This window comes from Lutjanus erythropterus, chromosome 10 (genome assembly GCF_056507025.1).
Source record: "Lutjanus erythropterus isolate fLutEry1 chromosome 10, fLutEry1.hap2, whole genome shotgun sequence".
NCBI classification, from domain to species: Eukaryota; Metazoa; Chordata; class Actinopteri; order Lutjaniformes; family Lutjanidae; genus Lutjanus; species Lutjanus erythropterus.
The window spans coordinates 36,538,300-36,559,240 of NC_139326.1; the positions used below are offsets into that span (position 1 = coordinate 36,538,300).

Consider the following 20,941-nt stretch of genomic DNA (forward strand, 5'->3'; position numbering starts at 1 on the left):
TAATGTGAATCAAAATATTCTTTTTTAAGCCATAATTCTCATGTAGCTTTGGGCTGCAGTGTTGATATGTTACAGCTGAGACACATCTGATAGCAATATTATTTAATGAATATGTTTAAAAAAGAAAAAAAGGAAGAAAGTTTATTGAGCAGTAAATCTTGCTCATGTTCAAATCATGACAGATTTGACAGAAATCTGGGACGTAGAGTTCATTAAAAAAGTCAGTTTCATAACAAAGATGATTATAATAGCACATTTTACACCTAAGTTATCAGAAGGTATTGTTAGTTTTAGTTTTTGAATTGTTTTAAATTGTTTGCACTTGTGAATTCTTGTGTAGGACAGAGCAAATTTAGAAATTTAACAAATGAACACAAACCAAAATATCGACTCTAACAGTTTTCCCCTGTACTGACGTCTCACTATTGATGTCATTGCCTTTAACAGCTGCCACACAGAAAAAATAAGGATAAAATACTCTCATTTATGTTCTGTCCTGCTAGCATTCAGATGTATTCATACTGACTGCTTGGTGCTAGTTCCATTCAAGATAATCTTATAGGAAAAATAGCTGTTTATTTGAAAAAAAAGCAACTATGTGTTAAATTTCATTGCACTGTTTTCAGTATGGTACTTGAATCTTTGAAGTCGTTGTCAGTGTATTACTTACAGTAGATGGTGGTCAGTGTGCACCCTGTCTGGAGAAGCAGCAGGAAGTTCAGCGATGTACTGTATCAGTTTAAGTGTACACTATATTTAAAATACTTTCAGCACTTTACCCTGCCATCAGACAGTCTTTTTTCATGGGAAACTGATGTTTTATAAGACAAATATTGATCTCCTCAAAGCAACCAGACTCCTTTGACAAAAGCCGCTGGTCTACTGCTGCCACAGTTGGGTCAGTTACTGAATAAAAATTACAGGACATTTTCTGTGATCGCTAACTAATCTGAATACTTTGGGACTACTTTCGAATTACTTCAAAATTAAATAATAAAAATATTGCAAACTAAAAAGGTGGCAGAGCTACTGATGGTGATCAGTCAGCCAGACTTGTTCCCTGTTGCTCATTATATGGAGGACACAGAGAACAACTCAATGGAGTCCAGAGAATAGGAAGGATGTGGCCAGAGACGCTCGGAACGTGGCTGCCAAGGCCCCTTGGATTCACGCCAGCCGCTATACAAACAGTTTCTAGAGCCAAACTCTCATTATCTGTTGGAGCAGGCTACTAAAAAACAGAAGCAGCCACAAAAATTTAAGCCCCACACATATATGGAATTCTTTTTTTTTCCTCCCACCAGATCAGCCACAAAATGGATCTTTAATAGACAACTGGTTATCATGACAAAGATAAGATCATTTTAAAACTGACATTTGAAAGACGTAAACTAAACTATAATCATATAATCCTTAAAAAGCTAACTATTATCTAACTACACATTTTTCAGATATAATCTGGGTTGGTTATAGTTTATAGGTTATAGTTAGTTATAGTCCAGTTTTATAATCTGATTACGTAATCCTGTTTAATCTGTGTGGTGTTTTAAAGGGTCAGTCCACGTTCACCGAAGTCACACAATAACACAAATTAACTAAGTGATTGAAGCAGCAAGAGACCAGCAACTCCAGTGTTCTGTGAGGTATGATTACTGTTTTTGCCAGAGGAGTTTGGTCGATTTGGAGAGAGACATATTTGGCTTATAAAATGGTAGTTTCCTGCCTGAAAAGGCTGTCTGACAACAAGGTAAAGCGGTGAAATATAGCATACATTTAAGATCTTTTTAGGTGGCTGACATATGTTTTGCTGCTGACCCTGTCCACACCAGTACGTTGCTTAGTTTAGTGGTAATCCACCATCTGCTTTAGGTAATACACTATTAATCTATAAGAACCTCATACAACCCCACTTCAAAAAAATCCAAAATGTACCTTAAAACGTGCTGTTGCAGTGGATAAAAAGACAGAGAATTATAACACTTTTTTGCCAACTAGTGATTTAAAGTTTGAAGCCTGCAGAGTTTACAGTCATTTAAAAGTAAACTTCAATTTAGCTCTTAATGATGATAAAGCCCACTAAAGGTGAAGATAACTCCAGAGTTAGGTGTTAATTATCTGTGTTTGTTACTTCAAGTGATCCATTTCTCACTATACAGTTATTTCACCTGTTGCTAATAATACCTATTGGAAAAATATAGATTGGTGCAGCTTCACAGCAAAATAAGCGTGCAGTGGTTTGAGATATTTGCAGCAGTTGCTTTAATTAAGAAACAGATGGGACTCATGAGGGTTGAACCTGAACTGGCAGGAAAGCATATCATTATGATGCACGCAGACATCAGCTGCTACCTGTGCGATTTGTGTAGTTTATTTTTTTTCTTTTATTACCTCTGCGTTGTAGGCATTTTCCGTCATATCCAGATGTTGCAGCTGAAGTTGCACAGAAAAACATGCTGGTTTTAGGCATGTAAACAACTGAGCAGTATTGTGGTCAAAAACACAGTTATAAAACTTGATTATGTTGAGTTGTGTTCAAAGCCGCGGTAAAATAGTCCGTAAAAGCATACCTGTGACCACATCACATCAGTATCACTGCACCTAACAAAAGGTTTTAGAGTGTCATGTTTAGTTGTGAATTGTTGTTGGGCTGAGTGTGGCTGCATGATGGACAGGGCAGAGGAGGAAGACAGAACAGAGAATGAAGACCTGCTGATATTAATGACAGAGAAACTGAAGAGCTGGAAAAGTTGAGAAGCAGAACGGGGACCATCAAACAGGCTACAGGGCCCAGTCGCTGGTTTCAGACCTGGTGTGCTGAGAAAGATGTGGATATTGATTTTCAAACAATTACCAAAATGGAGCTAAACTATGTAGCAATTATTGTGTCTCACTCAGGCTTTTGCTTTTTTCACTCATCACTTACATCATACAGCTGATCTGCACAATTCTCTAATCTCAGGTTGTATATTGTTTTGCCAAACTCTGTGATTCATTTTGCAAAATTAAATGTAGATGTCAGGTTTTCCATCAGATTTTCCATTTGACAGAGCTGACATCTTACAGAGTTGACAAAATGTAAAAAGTTTTGCTCAGAGTTCTCTTAATTCTAATCAAAATACACAATACAATTTAGCTTTGATTTAGAAGGGCTGCATAGTTGACATGTTATGGTTGAGACACATTTTAGCAATATTATTTAATGAATTTTTAAAAAACAAATAGAAAGTTTGCCAGTCCTTGAGCAGTGGTGGACAGTAACGAAGTACATTTACTTGAGTACTGTACTTAAGTACATTTTTTGAGTACTTTTTGAGTCTGTACTTGAGTATTTTTTTTTTTTTTAACCCTAACCCTTTTTTTTGGAAACTTCTGACTTTAACTCCACTACATTTCTAGGAAGGTTGTCGTTACTCATTACATTACTGTAAATGCATCATGAAAACAATACAGCAATGTACTGATATTAGAAAATGTACTTTGTAATTTGTACTTTTGAATACCCAAGTATTTTTAAAAGCGAGTACTCTAGTACTTTAACCCTAGTAAAATTTTGATTGAGCAACTTTCACTTGAGTAATATTTGACCGGAAGTATCTATACTTTGACTCAAGTACTGGGGTCGAGTACTTTGTCCACCACTGCTCCTTGAGTAAAGCCCAGCAGCTTCAGTGGAGCTGCTCAGTGGTCAATAGATCAGCCTCTGCTTGTACTGGGCAGCTTCCAGATGTGAATGTGTGTAACCGTGTGAATACGATGAGGGCATTCCTGCAATAGCGATCGTTGCTGTCTGTGAAACTCCCCTCAATAAATAAAGGTTAAAAAGAGTAAAATGCAGTTTTGCTTTGTGCCTACCAATGCCCCTTAGCTGCTCTAAAGTCACTGTTAATCATGGCCTCTTGTGGATTATTGCTTTAACATGGAATTCCCTTATCTTATTATTACATGTCATCTGAACTGAAATACTGTTTCAAGTAAAAGCAATTAATTAGCCACTGTTTATAGACCCAGTGCACTTATTCCAGCCTTCAATATAGTGATGTTGGATCAGGCCTGGACAAAACACAGCCCACTGACAGGTTCCATGTAGCCAGCAAGGCCAATGTGAGTACTTAAAATCAAACAAAAACAAATGGTATAATATTGCTTTCGCTTAAGTAATTACCCGGTCATTATTCAGAAAGGGGTCAATGCTGCGGTCATTGGTTATGATAATCAACGTGTCAGCGGTCTTCAACGGTCTTCATGGACCTCTTAGCTGATAGAGTGACCGTCATTTTTGACTGTTTTTGGGTCTTTTCTTTTTTCTGTAGTAGCCCTCCTCCCCACACTTTCACCAGTGGTTTCTGAAGTTGAGGCTGTGTCAGAGTCTCTTGCTCATGAAGTTACAAAACAATTAATTGTGCCTCACAAGAGTGTCTGTACACTTAGGAGAACAAAACAGCTCATTGGCCAACATGTTTCAATAATATGTAGATAACTAGTTATTACTACTAGCTGTTACTAGCCAATGCTGTAGTCATTTGGTAACTTAGCTAGCTCACATGATTTATGATTGTGATTTAGGATTTATGGATATCTTTTTGTCAATGTTGTGTAAATTATGTGGGTTTTGTTGTTGTTGTTGTTGTGTTTTTGTTGTTGTTTGTTTTAGCCAATTTATCTTTGCTAATAATTTGTCGGAAGTGTGCTAATCTGTTTTTTCAGACATAATTTTAGACAAAATTTAAAAAACAACTCTAAAGAAACTCATCAAAGCTACATCAGTACATCAACTGTGAGAGATGTTTTGCGTGTAGCAGCAGCATTATACAATAGCTCAGTATGCATTGTAAAAGGGGAAAGGTGGATACTGAATGCAGGACATTCAAAAAAGACATGGACAGGACAAGTATTTTTTCAGTGAAGTAGATGATGACATCAGTCATCACTGCAGCCACAGTGTCCTCTCTTCCATTCTGGACCAGAATAACTGTTCTGTATGTTTGTTTCATGTTAATTAGAGGTTAAATTAATGCAGAATTTTCACAGAATGAGTGTCTATTTATGAGTGGTAACAAATCATTAATAATCTTGTAGAAGGCGTAAATGTAGATAAATATTAAACTGAACGAAATGTGAATGGAGTTTGGCAGGCAGTGAGACAGGCAGCCACTTAGTTTACAGCCTATTTAAACTACAGTCTGTGGCTTCAACTTACTATCTGGACTGCACTTGCATGCTCAATGGCTTCATATTGCTCATTTTATTTTTATAAATCTTATCTTTTCTAGTGTTAACTTTGTGTACAAAATCAATGCATCTGCACTTCAGAATCATAGAAACTGATGTTTGGTGGCTTTACCCTGCTTTCATTCCTCTTGACACTTAGCTACAAAAAGCGAATAGAGCCATTGAGGTAAAAAACAACCGAGGAGAGCCGAGCGCCATGTCTGAGCCCAGCTGAGATCTTGATGAGCTGTACTGTACTTGACAGGTGTGGGCCTGCAGCTCTCACCTCCCATTTGCTGTCCTGGGTTTTCCTCTTGAGCTGGATGTTCCAGTTCTCGGCATCCACCTCGGCGCAGTGAGCGATGGTCATGGCCACTGGGCAGAAGAGGTCCAGACCCGGAGGACCGTATGTCACCTCTGGGCCCAGGAGGATTTCACAGCCTTCCAGTGTTTGAACACTACACACACACAGAGGCACACACAGAGAGAATGAGACACATCGTAAAAGCTTCATAAAAAAGAAGTTGTGGTCCTGTGGAGAGAAGACAGTCTGTGTTTACATGTGGTGATGCATCAGCAGAATGTAATTGTGCTTTTTAATGGCTGCTTCTACCTAAAGCCAAATTTGAATAATTAAAAAAATCACTAAGTAGAAAAATTTAGGCCTCAAATTAGGCCTCTGCTCAGAGCCACTATGATCTGAAAACGACATAAAACATGGACGCTGCATCTAGCAGCTTTATTGGACATATCCAGACATGTTTAAGCCACCAGAGCCAAAGGACGGTGACAGGATGGTATTTTTTTTTCTTCTGTGTCAGGTTGCTGGAAGTGAACTCGGGTGATTTAGACTGAGAGAGTTGCTGAAGGTACATTCAAAATTGACCATTAGGGAGGGTGAGGGGAGGGGGAGGCGGTGTTATTTGCATGTCGGTACATGGGCTTATATAATGTTGAGGGACCATGGTACCGACACATCACTGAGCCATATTTCAGGTCCACCCAAAAACTCCTGAACACAGACCGGTTGTTCACAATTTCTGACTCCAGAATTTAGCACTACATAGACTTTTCACATTTTCAGCAAGTATGTTCTAACATGTATAATGTGTTTACAGGAAAAAAAAAAATTTAAAGTCTTAATCAATAACATTCTAAATAAAACACATAGTTTTTCTGGTAATAATGATACAAGTGGCTGTGAGTGACACATCTCGCTTTCTTCTCATCTCTCATCTCATCATGAGAGTTGCACATGTACCGTTGTACTGATCTCTTAGCACTTTTGCCTGGGCCCCGTCACGCAGCTAGCAAGCTGACACTGGCCAGACTGGGATATCTGAGCGAACATGGCTGACAAACACAGCTTCTGCCAGTCTGACAACGGGGAATACAGCACTGGGGTGGTTTTCTTGCTGGGTTTAGCTCCTGGAACCCTTGAGCTAAGTCCGCTAATTCAGTGGCTAGCTCGATGACTAACTGAGCTAATTAGCAAAGGCCAGCTACAGAAAACAGCAGACATGTAGCGGTTAGCCTAATTAGCAAGCAGTAAACAAGCTAACCATTGTCTGTCTAACAGCCAACTCTGTAAGCTAAATCACATTGGCACTATACTCTGTTGTAAAACTGGCCTTATAACAAATCATGACATCTTTATGACAAGTCAGAGACAGTAGCACTTTAGTTGAAGCCTGGGAAATTATTCATGGCAGTGGTGCAAAAGCATGTGTAATAAAGTTTTGTGACATCTTTATGTCAAAACCAACCACATATGACAGTTTAATGTCATGTTAAAACATGAGGAAACACATTTTTTTTGTTAAGTTTGATAATGTCAAGTTGTCATAAAAAACACATTTTTGTCTTGGTTAATGTCAAGTTGTCATGACAGAGCCAAAAAGTGATCTATTTTGGACTTGTCATGAAGATGTCATTAAGTTTTATTACACTGTCATATGCTCTTGTAATGGTGCCATTAATAATTTCCTGGACTTCAACTAAAGTGGAACCATTTGGACTTGTCATAAAGATGTCTTTGAATGTTGGAGGGCCAGTTTGATGACATATGTTGTCATAACAAAGACATTGACAAGTTATATTGTCTTGGTTAATGTCAAGTGGTCACAACAAAGACATTTTTATCTTGGTTAACGTCAAGCTGTCATAAGAAAGACATTATTGGCTTGATTAATGTCGAGTTTTCATAACAAAGACATCTCAAACAATGCAAATCTTGCTTACAAATGACAGAATTGACCAAATGGTACTTAATGACAACAGTAATTACTTTTCATAAAGACTCTGTCATGCTTATGACCGGTGGCACGACATGGTTATGACAGTCTAAGAACAGTCTGTCATCTAATCTGTGATAAAAAAAAATAAACCTCAGCCACATTGTGCCTGTTATACTCAGCAGCATATTTCCTGCTGTTAACATTTGTCAAGATTATAGGCTCTGCACTTCACATGACTTTCCATATTCAACAGTTTCTATTTATTATCTCAGAGCCATTATATGTGCTGCTGCTGCATGAACAACTCTTATGGACTCTTGCTCCTCAGGTTCAAGTTATTTCTACACAGCCAGAAATTTGTTCCAGCACAGGTGAAAAAGTCACTGCGATTTGCCGGCGAGTTGGAGTGCGCTCATTAAAAGCGGCTTACAGCAAACAGGTTTTTGCCAGTGGATGGTGGCACGGGCAGCAGCAGCAGCCGCTGTAGTTGGTTTCGAGGGAAAAAGGGCAGGGATCACGACAGAGGAGATCACTGCCTCAACAAAGCTCTCTAAGCTCACATCAGTCATCACAGATCAGAGATCAGAGAGCGTTGATTTGTACAGATTTCCTCCTTTGAATGGGAAGTGATTTGTAGTGGCGGTGGGAGCGACAGCTTTAACGTACAGTGTGCTACAGAATGGCTTGAAACTAACAGGCTGAAAATGGAAATGAATGCCTAATGGTGTAGTAGTGGATCAGTAAAGGATTCAACACAATCTGTTGTTAAAAGAACAAGTTTAGTTCATTACAACTTGGGTCTTATTCTTAAATTTTTTACCATAATTTCTATTAGTTATGATTACATTGTACAAGGGCTGGATATCATCTGAGATTTTTGCTGTTGTGATCTTCTCCTGGTTTTAAAGGCTGTATTACAGACTGCTCAAGCTGTTCTACTATTTGCCTGTATCTACATTATTTACCAGAAATCTTGTTGTGTTAATATTTTGTGAAAGAACTGATAGCAATCCCTATAATATTGTCTCAATATCGATGAATATCAAGGTATTTGGTCAAAAGTATTGTAATATTTGATTGTGCCCACATTGCCCAGACCTACTTTGTACCTATGAAAGATATTGCTGAAATCTGGAAACACAGCGACATTGCTCAACAAAGAAGAAGAACAGTCGGACAATCAGGCAGGATGAAACAGTTTAACATGATCACCTGAACCCCTTTATTGGGAGGTAAGGATTAGGGATGCATGCAGTTAGTTGACTATATGATTAAACATCCCCACCCTCACTAATCAGCACCAGAAATACTAGTTATTTAAACTATTTATCAACATTTTATTCATGTACAATGCCAGTTATCTGTTGCCTCTAAAATTTTATGCAGCTGCCCGCCACTAGTCAGGGCTGTGGCACTGTCAGACGGCAGCCACTCCCGCCCAGCGGGTATGCCCCAATCGCCTAGGCAACCCCGGATGTTTATATCAGCAAAGTCGGACAGATGACAGCTCGTAAAACTAGTGCAGTTTGGCAGTGTTTTAATGTAGAAAATGGAAATAATGTTGAATGTAGACTGTGACAGAATAAACTGATATATATTCACTCGACTGGAGAAACCTGTGTCTACTTTAAGCACAGACACGGACATAAACCTGCAAGCAGAGCAGCTGCTGCTGCTAGCACTGCTAATGTTAGCCACACTGTGTGTCAGGCTGGCAGCTAACGTTAGCTCTGGGTCCTTTACCTACAGACACTGTGATCCTCTTTGGTCTGAAAAGGTGAAGCATTTAGGGAGTTGTTGTCATGTTTTGTAGATTAATGTGTAAGGTTTGTATTGCACAGCACAAAGTAGCGTGCAATTCAGCGGCATTCAAAGTATGATTTGACAATTGTTGACTGTTATTAACAGCCTCAAATGGCTCTTATTTTTTATTTTGGACAGCATTTAACATTATAAATTAATAAATTCTGCTCACTTTTAACTTTCTTAATGTTAGACTAGTCGACTAGTCTAAATTAAATTTAGGATTTAGTCGACAGGGAAATTAGTCACTAGGAACATCCCTAGTCGATGGAATACTAGTAAAATTGTGGGGCATTTTTGCATTTATAAGATACAGCATAATGATGGACGGGAAACAGTGGGAGAGACAGGTATGATATATAACACAGGTCCTTGGGTGCAATCGAACCATGGACGACCTTGGACCACTGTTGTACTTAGCTCGGTTTTTGCTGCACTGGCAAAGCACACATTCCTGCTTGAATTGTTAGAAGAGTTACACCATTCATACTTGTTTGAATAAGGCACTAAAGCACTTTGTGACTTCTGATCAAGAAAAGTGCTGTGTAAACATATAACTCAAATTCACCATCTTAGATTGTATTTCTTTGGAATCAGTGGTATTTCAACCCCATTGACGCAACAGCGTGTTTTTTAATGGAGCAAACAGAGTGGCTCTAGGAGATGCCATTGTTGGTCTCTCTGTTCATAATATCTTTAAACGGATACCTGTATATGTAACATACAGAATCTGCAGGAAAAGGAAAATATTTTGGTATTGCAAGCATTCTGGCTTCCATTTGTAGTTCTTATTGACCAATCACTTTTGAGCAGGCTTTGGTCTGACTCATTAGAATTACTCTGTGGGTGTAAGCCTGCCATTGGACATTCAGTCAGCATTGCACCATCCACTATCTGTATCCCTGGGAAACAACAACAACTTCTGAGACAGCAACCTATACATGAAAAATGGCAAATTAGTGCCTGGGACGCTAATGGTATGAATGTAAACAAGCTAGCAGCTGTTACTGTCTTTTGCAGTGATGTAGTCATTTTAATGCCCCGGCTTGCCTCCTAACATGCAAATGTTACACCAAACCAGCCCCCAAGATGATTGTGACTGGTTTGCAAATGCAAATAAGACTTTTTTTCTTCTAATGCAGAATGTGTATGTGTGGAGCCAGACCTTTCTCCAGTGCTGGACGCTGTGGAGAAAGCTCTGGCTATGTGCAACAAGTTGCTTGCAGGTATACAGTCTGTGTGCTTGTGGAGAGCAGAAGAGACAGAACACGTTGGCCAAAATGCATCTCAGAATCCATCGGCTATTGTTTGACGACAATTTAGCTCTTTAGTATCTTTCAAAAAATTGTTAGCATTTACATGCAGATATCTATCAATAGATATCAGCCTACTACTCCATTCTTGCGTCTTGAGTTGCTAATTGTACTGTAAACAATGACTGGTGCACAGAAAAGGAAGTCTTTCCGAGATATACTCTGGCTACACCAGAAGCCTCAAAACATTGGCTGTTGCCACCAGAAGCTAAATTGTCATCAGATGATAGCTGATCCCGGATTGGACTGTCTCTTTGGTCCTGACTGAAACATTTCGTCAGACTGACATGGCTTTTTGTTGATGGTCACCTGATTTTTCTTCTAGAGCAATCAGAGGAATATCTCTACATCTCCTCTGTGGATTGTCATATGCTTTTGGTATATATTTCCCTGGTCTCCAAAGGTTGAACTTTACCTTTATGACCAAATACCTGCAGAACTAAAGACAGTCCCTAAAGACATTCCTATGAGCTTACCTGTACTTTGTGTTTAATTTGAGCATACACCATTTAGGTGAAAGCACTGCCGTGTTTAAGTACAGCTTCACCTCATGGAGCAGTATACCCGAGTTTTAATCTAACATAAGATATAAAGGAAAGCAGCCGAGCCAAAATACCAGAAATAAACCCCCACTGCAAAGAAAACAGTCATACAAAAAAAGGAAGGGTCATTACATCATTAACGAATATTCTATTCCCTGCTTGGTGTTAGACTTTGATGCTGGTTCTATTAAAGCGTATGGGAGATGTGTGGAGGAGCACAACATATCTATTTCATATGGCCTTTGATGGGGAAGTGTCTCTAAAAAATGAAGCAACACACTTCAGAGAATAGCAATCCTGATTGATTTTTCCAAATGTGTGCATTAGTTTATTTGCTGTTGGTCTCCGAATAGTATCCAAAGATGATTATAGGCATGAGCTTCAAAAGAACTGGCACTGAAGTCTGGCATGAAGCAGGGCATAGAAAGAAGAGGACGGGTCATTAGATCATTTATGAACATTAAAGATTTTGTAGTAATAATAAATGTGTGATGGGAGTTTGCCACACCACAGAAACATGTGTTATTAACCACATTTTCTCTGCTCCGAAATGCTGGGGGTGCATCTGTCTGCTCTGCTGTGTCAGTGTCAAACACCACTACAACCTGAAACATGGACGCTGTGTCTAGCAGTTTTATTGGACATGTCCAGACATATCTGAGGCACCAAAGCCAGAGGACAGTGACAGGATGGTATCTTTTTTTTCTTCTGTGTCAGGTTGTTGAAACTAAAATGAACTGAAGTGAACTGCTGAGCTGATTTGGGCTGAGAGAGTCGCTGAAGGTATGTTCGCAACTGACCGTTCGGTTGTGTGTCGGTTTGTGGGGCTTATATTGTGTTGGGGAAGACCATGGCTCTGCCACGTCACTGAGCCATGTTTCAGGTCTGGCCAAAAGTCCTGAACACAGAAATCATGAACAACAGTTTAATGATTGAACTCCACATTTCGGTACTACATAGTTCTCAGTCTTTTCACGTTTTCAACTATATTCTCCCCTTTTCCTTTACACAGACTTAAATATCAATTTCCCAGGACTGAACCAGGAAGTGGGTCTCTAAACTTTGACACACACCCTTGTTGTCTGACTGCTCATGTTTCTTAGCTTGTCAGATGTCTATTTAGTGATGTCGCTACATTCTCAGATCTCAGCAATCAATAGAAACACATTAATTATTGGAAATGGTGGTAAAAACTTCAAAAGTAATATCCACATCTTAACAAACCAGAATCATCCTTCAGTGTGCAAAAGGACATTTCATATTGCCTGAATACCACTTTAAACATTCTCAATGGCTAATAAAGCTAACAATGTGTTTTCACCTCTATGTCCTCATTCTCTCACTCCTTTTATTCTCAGGAGTTCAGAGATTGCTTATTACTTTTCTGCAAAAAGAAAGAAAGAACTTATGTCACTTAACACAGCAGGCATCCAGCACTGTGCTGCTTTTGGATATTAAAGGAGCTTATCTGAATTAAAAGCTGCTTCATGGTAAATGCTCTTTTGGGCTGCTGACATCCACTCCAGACTTCCCAATTACTGCCTCAGCATCTGACCTGGGGAGGGTGGTGGAGGTGGCTGTGGTGGTGGTGATAGACTCATTTTCTCTGGCTATTAGACCTTGCAGGTACCCTCTCCTTGCACAACCCCTCTTCGCTATGTCTCTTAGCTGACAATCAGTTTTTCTGTTATGTCAACAGCAGCCCTGCTCTCGACTGGTCTGCAGAGAGCCCTCGATCCCTCAGCCAACAGCACTGAGCCTGATCACACATTTAATGTAAAGTGTAGGCAAGGAGCAGATTTGCTGCTCCTTAAGTAGCCAGCGACTTGGGGCCCAAGAGTCCAGCAACCTTAAAGAAAAGCAGCCGAGGCTGGCGGACTCTTCTCAGTCCCACTTGTCATCACGATGAAGGGCTCTATACGGCGCCTTCTTGAGCCCGCAGATGAGGTGCATTATTTAAAGTGAGCGATGACTCATTCCTCTGGGAAGCGGGGAGCCGTGCAAAGTGGCAGATTGGGCCGGGAGAGGAGACGGCAGACTTAATAAATGCACGCATTAGCACGCTCCATTAGCTTCACCTTTATTTGCTTGTAGTCTCCCACCTGTTTGTCCCACTGTGCTTTTGTCCATTTTTAAGTTGATGCAAACACCTTATGCGGCACGTGGATGCATTAATCAAACAGGCATCTAGAGGTGAGGCTTTGTGCATTGCTGCAGTGAGAGTTCTCCCTCTTTGATCATTCATAACATCTATATTCAGCTAGTGTCTCTAACTGTGAAGTCTTAACTGCAAAGCGTTCATCAAAACAACTCAAGTAATCAAGGACTAACAAAGTTACTTGATTGAAAGAACGGCTCTGAAAAACATTAACAATAACTTCAACTAATCAAGGATCTGTTTAGGAAAACATCACAAGGCACTGTCTCTTGATTTATAATACCATCATAATGACTATTCAACTAACTTGATACCACTTCATCTCCAGTCCCAGACCTTGGTGTGCCACAACCCACTTGACACATGAGTGCAAGCAACAAGGCTAATCACTTGAAACAACTCACCTTGCTATTTGGTCACTTATCATCGCCACTCAGATATCTAAAAATAAGGTCTGAAATCACTGATCAAGTTGAGTAAGGCTTTGTTAGGACTGCGAGGGAATCAGGGCCACATTCAGCCTTGATGAAATGTATTAAAATACTTATTTGAACACGTTATGTTGTGTACGCAAGTGCACACTCACCGAACAAGAGAAAACGTATCACCATTGCACACTGTTGTGCAACGTTTTAAAGAAACATGCCATTCGATCCGGAAACCGTAGCAAAACGGGACAAACTGTTTTTAGATTGAAAATGCCCCAGATTCACTTCTTAATTCATATCCTTTAAAGACAGACTGTTTGCTAGTCATCAGACTGGATTTGTGCATCCAGACATCATCAACCTATCTCCATGGCTCGCTGTGGTATGAACATACCCATCAGCCCATACATAAACCTCCTCCTAAAGTGCCAGCATAGAGTTAATTTCAGCATCTGTCCATGGTCTGTGTTGTGTCGCGTTGCAAAAGACACTTTGAAAGAGAGATTTGAGCATCCAGACTGTCCAGACTGAGATGCATCTGTCGAAATCTGATTGGAATCACATTTCTTACCATCTTCAAATGTGGATCTGATTGGCAAAAATCACATTTTATGAGGTTTCTTGCTGTCCAGACTTTCTAAAATCAATCTGGATATGCCAAAAAACAGTCTGAACAAGGTCTAAATACTTGAAGCACTTGTTTAATTGGCCTACAGACAGGCGGTAAGATTTGCCAGACTGATGCATTATTGTGCATTTTTATTGCTTTTGTACTGCAGATAGTGATTCTTGACTCATATCCTGAAGAAACATAAAAAGTGTTTGACAGTTACTGACTTTGTGATATTTGCCATGGACAGGATGGAGAATTTTAGTGCTTTCAGAGGCTTTTCCATCTATTTATCCATCCATCCATCCATCTATCATCCATCTACGTATCATCCATCCATCTTCCACTTATCCAGGGTCAGGTTGCAGTAGCAGCAGGCTAAGCAGCATGTTTCAGATGTCCCTCTCCCCAGAGGAATTTTTGAGCTTCTCCTGGGGGATCCCGAGGCATTCCCAGACCAGATGAGATATGTAATCCCACCAGTGAGTTCTGGGTCTACCCTGGGGTCTCCTCCCAGTTGGATGTGCAAAGGAAGGCCCCCAGTAACCATCCATCAGTTGTTCATTCTCCGAAGTCTGTTTTTCTTGTTTTAACAGAGATGTGTCTGTATGGATAGATGGCTCTATTGCCCTAACAATAAAAGAATAAAACCTTTAAATGCCTCATTAATACCAGTTTTATTTTGAACATGTAGTTGATTTTGTAGTGGGTCCTCGGGGACTGCAATGAAAATCAATACTGGACAATCAGTCTGTCTGTTTACACAATATTTAACCCAGGATCTCAACAAACTGTCCAGATTTTCATGAAATTTGATGTTAATATCCATGGTCCTCTGTGAATGGTTTGTAATGATTTTGGTGATCCCTTGGCCTTTCCTCTAGCACCACAATGAGGCAAAAAAAAATTTGCTCTTGTACAAAATCAAATTGGCAGAATACATTAAAATTTAACACATTCCTTCGTCCAGAAGAATGAGTCTTTCCCCAAAAACTTCAAACTCAGAAGCAGAGTGCTGAGTATAGTATGACTATGTTGTACTCATGGAATAAATGCTGCAGAAATTGCAGTACTTTATCTCAAAAATATCAAGATATCATTTAAAAGAGGAGTTTGCATGAAGAGCAAACAGCATCTACAGCAAAATAAATGGCAGCAGTGAACGGGGAAACATTTAACTGAAAAATAATAAAACATACGCATTATAAAAAGTCAGATTATAAATAAAAAAAAAATGCCATGTCTATAATGCATTATAAACACATTCACAAAACAAAGTCTTCATAGATGTTTTTAATCATGTATGACAACTTATAACAAAGCTCATAAAGTGATATAATTGGTGAACATAAAGTATTATATTCATGACACTTTGTAGCTCCATGCTAAAGTGACAAAAGTGTTTGAAAGAAGAATATAATACCAGGTTAACCAACACATTATAACTACCATTACTTTAGCCAGTTATAAAGCTATATGGAGAACTAACAAATGTCCAAACAAACGAATGAAAGGGAATAATGTCTTATAAATATTGTACAACATAATTACCTTATATAGCACTGTCACTTTACCTAAAGCTCAAGTCATGCTATAAGGTAGTATTGATGTTTAGGATGTTCACCACATATAATACTTAATATACCTTGTTAAAAATTGGCATGCATGATTATGAACAAGTTTTATAAAGCATTTTAAACACATTATAATGTCTTATGAATGTGCTTACATTGCATCATGAACATGACCTTCATAGAAAATGTCAGTGAACCAAGTTTTAAATATAAGGTTTTTCAGCAGTTGAGTAAAACAAAGGCCATGGCCACAGTGTAAGAATCTAGAGAGAGAGTTTTAAATGACCAAATGCTCACCAAAGTCTTACGATGCACATTGAACTGCCTTAATGCCTCTACTCTGACCTTGTTTTGATTTTGGATTTTCTTTTCTGCAGCCACAGAACCCATTTGAAGAAAGTTAAAAGGATTTTTTTTAAAAAAAAGGTACAGAAGCAAGAGGTGCGTGCTGATGGGGCTGCAGCACCATGTAAAGCCAGGCATTATAAAAACTATCATCTGATTTAAGAAAGTGTGATGCAGACTCACAGCAGGGAGAGAGGGAGTGTGCAATGTGGATATGTACATATGTGAACAATGACGTGATATAAAAACTTTTCTGATCATTCAGTTCTGTGGTTTATCAGTAAAATATGAACTACACTGCAGACTGGAGTCTCTGTTAACACTGACAGAGAGATCTGTGTTATATACACTTGTCTCCTCTCTCCTCTCTGTCTCTGCCTGTCTGCTGCAGAGTAAAATGTTCTCAGAGTGAGTTATCTTAGTTATCCTGGCCATTCAAATGAATATGAAAACATGAATACTGTGCATCATTTTGTATGACATCATATGAAGACTGATCTGAAAAAAGTTTCCCCCAAATGACAATATGCTATTTGGAAATAAATTACATAAATAGTGACCTTTTCCTAAAAATTTGGTGATGTTGGAATTTCAAATCTGATGCCTGAAGTGCACCATGAGAACATGTCAAATGAAGTGCGTCAGTTATCGCTTTCAGTGCGTTTGGGTGTCAGCTGTAAATTTTTCAGTTCTCTTAGAGTGTCTGAATAACTCAATTATAATAAAAGTGTATGAGCTGGAAATACTAATCTATAGTTATCACAGTAAATTTATGAACATGACTGCTATTCAGCAAGTCTGACTAACATGCTGGCTGGCTTTTACATTCCAGTTATTCACACAGAAACATACATGCTAGAACAATGCCACATCACAAATCCAGACAGTATAACAGGCAAGAAGGGGTGAAAGTCATTGTCCTCAACAGTACAGTCGATGGATAGATGAATTCTTCTACCTTTGGAGTGGTGAGACATTTCAGATCAAGATGGATCTCAGTTTGAAGTCTGACATCTCCTTTTTTCTAGGCGTGAAAAAAAAAAAGTCACCTTGACGGGGACATAGAGTTGTGTGCTCTGGACTGAAACCGTGAACGATGTGTCCATCCAGAGATCTGTGCTGTGAGATCTGTGGACCATGAGAGCTGATGGCTTAAAGCGGGAGCTGCCATTTCCAGAAAAAACAGATCAGCCGGGTCAGCCACTGTGGGCAGCCTGGACTCTGACTAGAGGGGGCCAGGCATCCAAGCAGGAAGCCGTGTCACACCTACGCACTGGTGCACTCCTACTGACAACCATGTATATTAGATTATCATTTTAGCCCTCAAACTCTATTGAACTGCAGTGCACTTTGGGTGAGTAGTGAGAATTTTTCCACTGCTGATTTATTAAATAAAACTTAACCGTTAGCATCTGGACAACAATAAATAACATGCAGCACAACGTCCCAAATGTCCAACTTGGTCTCTTTCATAAAGCACACATATGGAAACTAGCTTCACCATTAAAAGATCTTTTCCTACCAGGACAAAGCTGTTTCTGCCTCAATAGGTTGAGGGATTTATCTCGCAACACAAAGCGCTCATAAAACCTCGGAGGCAAAGGGAATATGTCTGACCTAAGCAAAACCACACCTTCAAAAAGATTTAGATGAGCCTTTGAAAAGCTCCAAGAACACATCTTTCTAAAAAGAAGCTTTAATGGGCCCCTGTCAGGGTGCGGAAAAGTAGGTTGGACAGGGATTGGGGCTGGACACTGCAGCGCGGAAAGAAAGGATACAATTCTCTGCATGTCCCCTGGCCTGCCAGGATGTAGACAGTGATTGACAGCTGGCTAGATGACAAGCACAACAGACCACAGGGAGAAATATGGGTGTCCACAGTAAACATCTCTCCACTTACACAGAGCGACGGAAAAAATAAGCACTTGAAAAGCACCTCTGTGGTCCAAACCAAATACTGTCAGGTTGGAGTCTGAAATATTTTGAAGTGTTTCAAAGGTGGATAAACCAGTGGGAGGAAGCAGACACTTTATGCTGTCAGGTAAGAATCTATAACTGGAGATGAAGGCAGCTCCAGACCTTCTTGTAAAGACTGATGAAGGCATCATGGATTACACATGCACAGTACATTTGAAGAACTCTCCTTAAGAGGAGTTGCTGCAAAAGCAACCAATTCATGGGTTTCAATGTAGAAGTAGGAGAAGCGGAAAGAGCTTCTGGGTCTGAAAAGCAAAGCCAATGTGCAAGTGCCTTGAACCTGCATTCCTTCTAAGTTGCAGCAGGGGGCGAGTAAAAGGAGTCTTATATGAAAATAACCATACTTATCACTTGATTTATGAACTCAGTAAACAGTTCCCTAATGTGTTTATGGTCTCACTCCCTAGTTTACATTTTTCTTCTGTACAGCATGATGTTCATTTTCTTAATTATGGTCCTATTCATAGTAAAATACATGCTAATGCAGGGAATGCTTTGGGGTGGGGCTGCCGTGTGATTGACAAGTCATTCCAGTGAGTCCATCCAGTGCAACACAGGGCTCATGAAACTCGGATCGAACTGTCAAACCTGACGGTATTGATAAAATATGGATCAAGATTCTGTTACTACAGTGCCTATTTCTCACTTGAAATGCTTTCAGAAAAATAATTTAGTGTACTGTTTAATTGTAATACCAGACAGATCATGACCGGATGGCTGCAGTCATGCCAAGAAGGGAACCCTTATCGTTGCAGGAGCATAGGCAACTGGATTTGCTTGAGGTTTCACTGAAGACGTTTCACCTCTCATCTGGGCAGCTTCCTCCATGTTAATGCCCAAGCTGATAACGCAATTCGAATAAAGTGACTCTAATGACCCCCCTTACTCACTATAAATGATCCTGACCCTTCCCTTCTTGATATGGCCGCCATGGTGTTTCCAGTTCCCAGTGGAGCCTCCTGAAGCTCAGGTAAAACTGTCAAACTAAACAGTATTGATCAAATATGGCTCAATAGTCTGTTACTACATTGCCTCTTTCAAACTTACAATGTTCACAGAAACATAATTTGGTGCACTGATTAGTTGTAATACTAGAAACTTTGTGACCAGGTGGTCATGGTTGTGTCTAGAATGAAACCCTTGTTTGGTGAAAACCTGGAAAGATTTGTATGTCTTCTTTCTTCAGTGTGCACTTTGTACAAAGTAATTATATTTTATGTGACAACACTGTGGTTAAAATCTGGGCAGTCTTACCGACCAATAAACTTGGTTAGGCTCGTCCATTCAGAAGAAAATAATGATGGTTTGCCTGGCCGTAATCTTTCTTGTATCACAGATAAACAGTACACCAAAGTATGTTTCTGAAAACATTTTAAGCGAGAAACTGGCAATGTAGCAATAGAACCTTGATCCATAGTTGATCTGCCTCGTTTTACAGTTTGTTCTCCATCATTTAAAATCATCCTAATCCTTCCCTTCTGGACACGACTGAAAGCTGCCATTGTGTATCTGGTTTCCAACAAGTCTTCCAAAACTCAGATCAAACTGTAAAATCAGGCAGCGTGGATCAAATATGGATCAATATCCTGTTGCTATATTGGCTATTTCTCACTTAAAATGTGTTCAGAAACATATGACCCCCATAATGCCAAACTTGAAGCTTTAAAGCAGTAGTCCACAAACCGATGGGTGACATCATGGTCCACTAATTCTACAGTCTGTGGTTTAGCATATTGTAACCTTGTTGAGACCAAAGTAGAGCTGCTCTGCATTCTCTGAGGTCTGTAAAAAACATGTATCATAACTCTTTTAAAGGGAAAATGGAATGACTGTTATATGACGGGCGCTGTCCACATCTTATTATTTTAGTGCGGTGTCAAGGCGATCTGCAGCCCTGTCATTTTCACCACTAATGTGTCTATTTTGTGGGGTCTCTTTTCTTTTGTGACTTTGTTCAAGCAGAACAGTGTGAATAAACAGTGACACTTCAGAGGAAACTGGAAACCCTTGTGGCTCTCCACGGGGAAGAGCATGCAAAACCCCCCTGGAGAGACGCTCAGTCCATCCAAGGGTCATTACCTAGCTGTGATCAGAATACATAATGCTCGTACTGCCAAGATGAAAGGCCTCGGGAGACGTCTGCGCCTTCTATTCCGCTGTGCATGTCCATCAGTGCACCACACTCCATTCATCACTGCATTCATCATCGTTTAAACAAGCTTCCCGGGTCGTGACTCTCTCCCAGAGCGCCACATTGTTGACACCGAGTGGAGTACATAACTACATATTGACTCTCGGCAGAGTAGCGGCGGTGACAGAAAAAAGAGATTGGAGGATTGGAGGTTTGACTTTGCTTCCTATGAGTGTGTTGGCTAAATGAAGGACTCTATTGCAGATCCCCCCCGGGGTCGTGCAGCGCGAACTTGAGTTTCTCTGCAGCAGCTGGGACATCAAAGCCCAGACTACCACCTGTGAGGGGCTTCTGGAAATGAACACCCATATCGTGACATCTAGAGGACTCCTATAGGGAGTGGGAGATAGGCTGCAGTGCTTGCTGGGCCCATCTGTCACACAGCCTGCCTGTAAACACACAGAGATGTGGGGATGGCCATGGGGAGGGTCACACATCAACTCGCTGTATGAACTGTTGCCCACAAATACACTTATTATTTATTTATTTTAGGGCCAAGAATGATGATGACTGCACTGAAATTGTCCATAGTTAATGTTCTGTACCAGTTTTTAT

The 20,941-nt window shown here is 39.9% G+C and overlaps 1 protein-coding gene across 1 annotated transcript in view; it reads right to left on the reverse strand.

The window, feature by feature from the left end:
* Positions 1 to 20,941, reverse strand: part of unc5db (unc-5 netrin receptor Db) — a 200,444-nt gene that overhangs the window by 45,614 nt on the left and 133,889 nt on the right. The window contains exon 11 of the mRNA XM_084729244.1: positions 5,495 to 5,666. Coding sequence (XP_084585370.1) covers positions 5,495 to 5,666 — 172 coding nt within the window. The remainder of the gene's footprint in view (positions 1 to 5,494; positions 5,667 to 20,941) is intronic.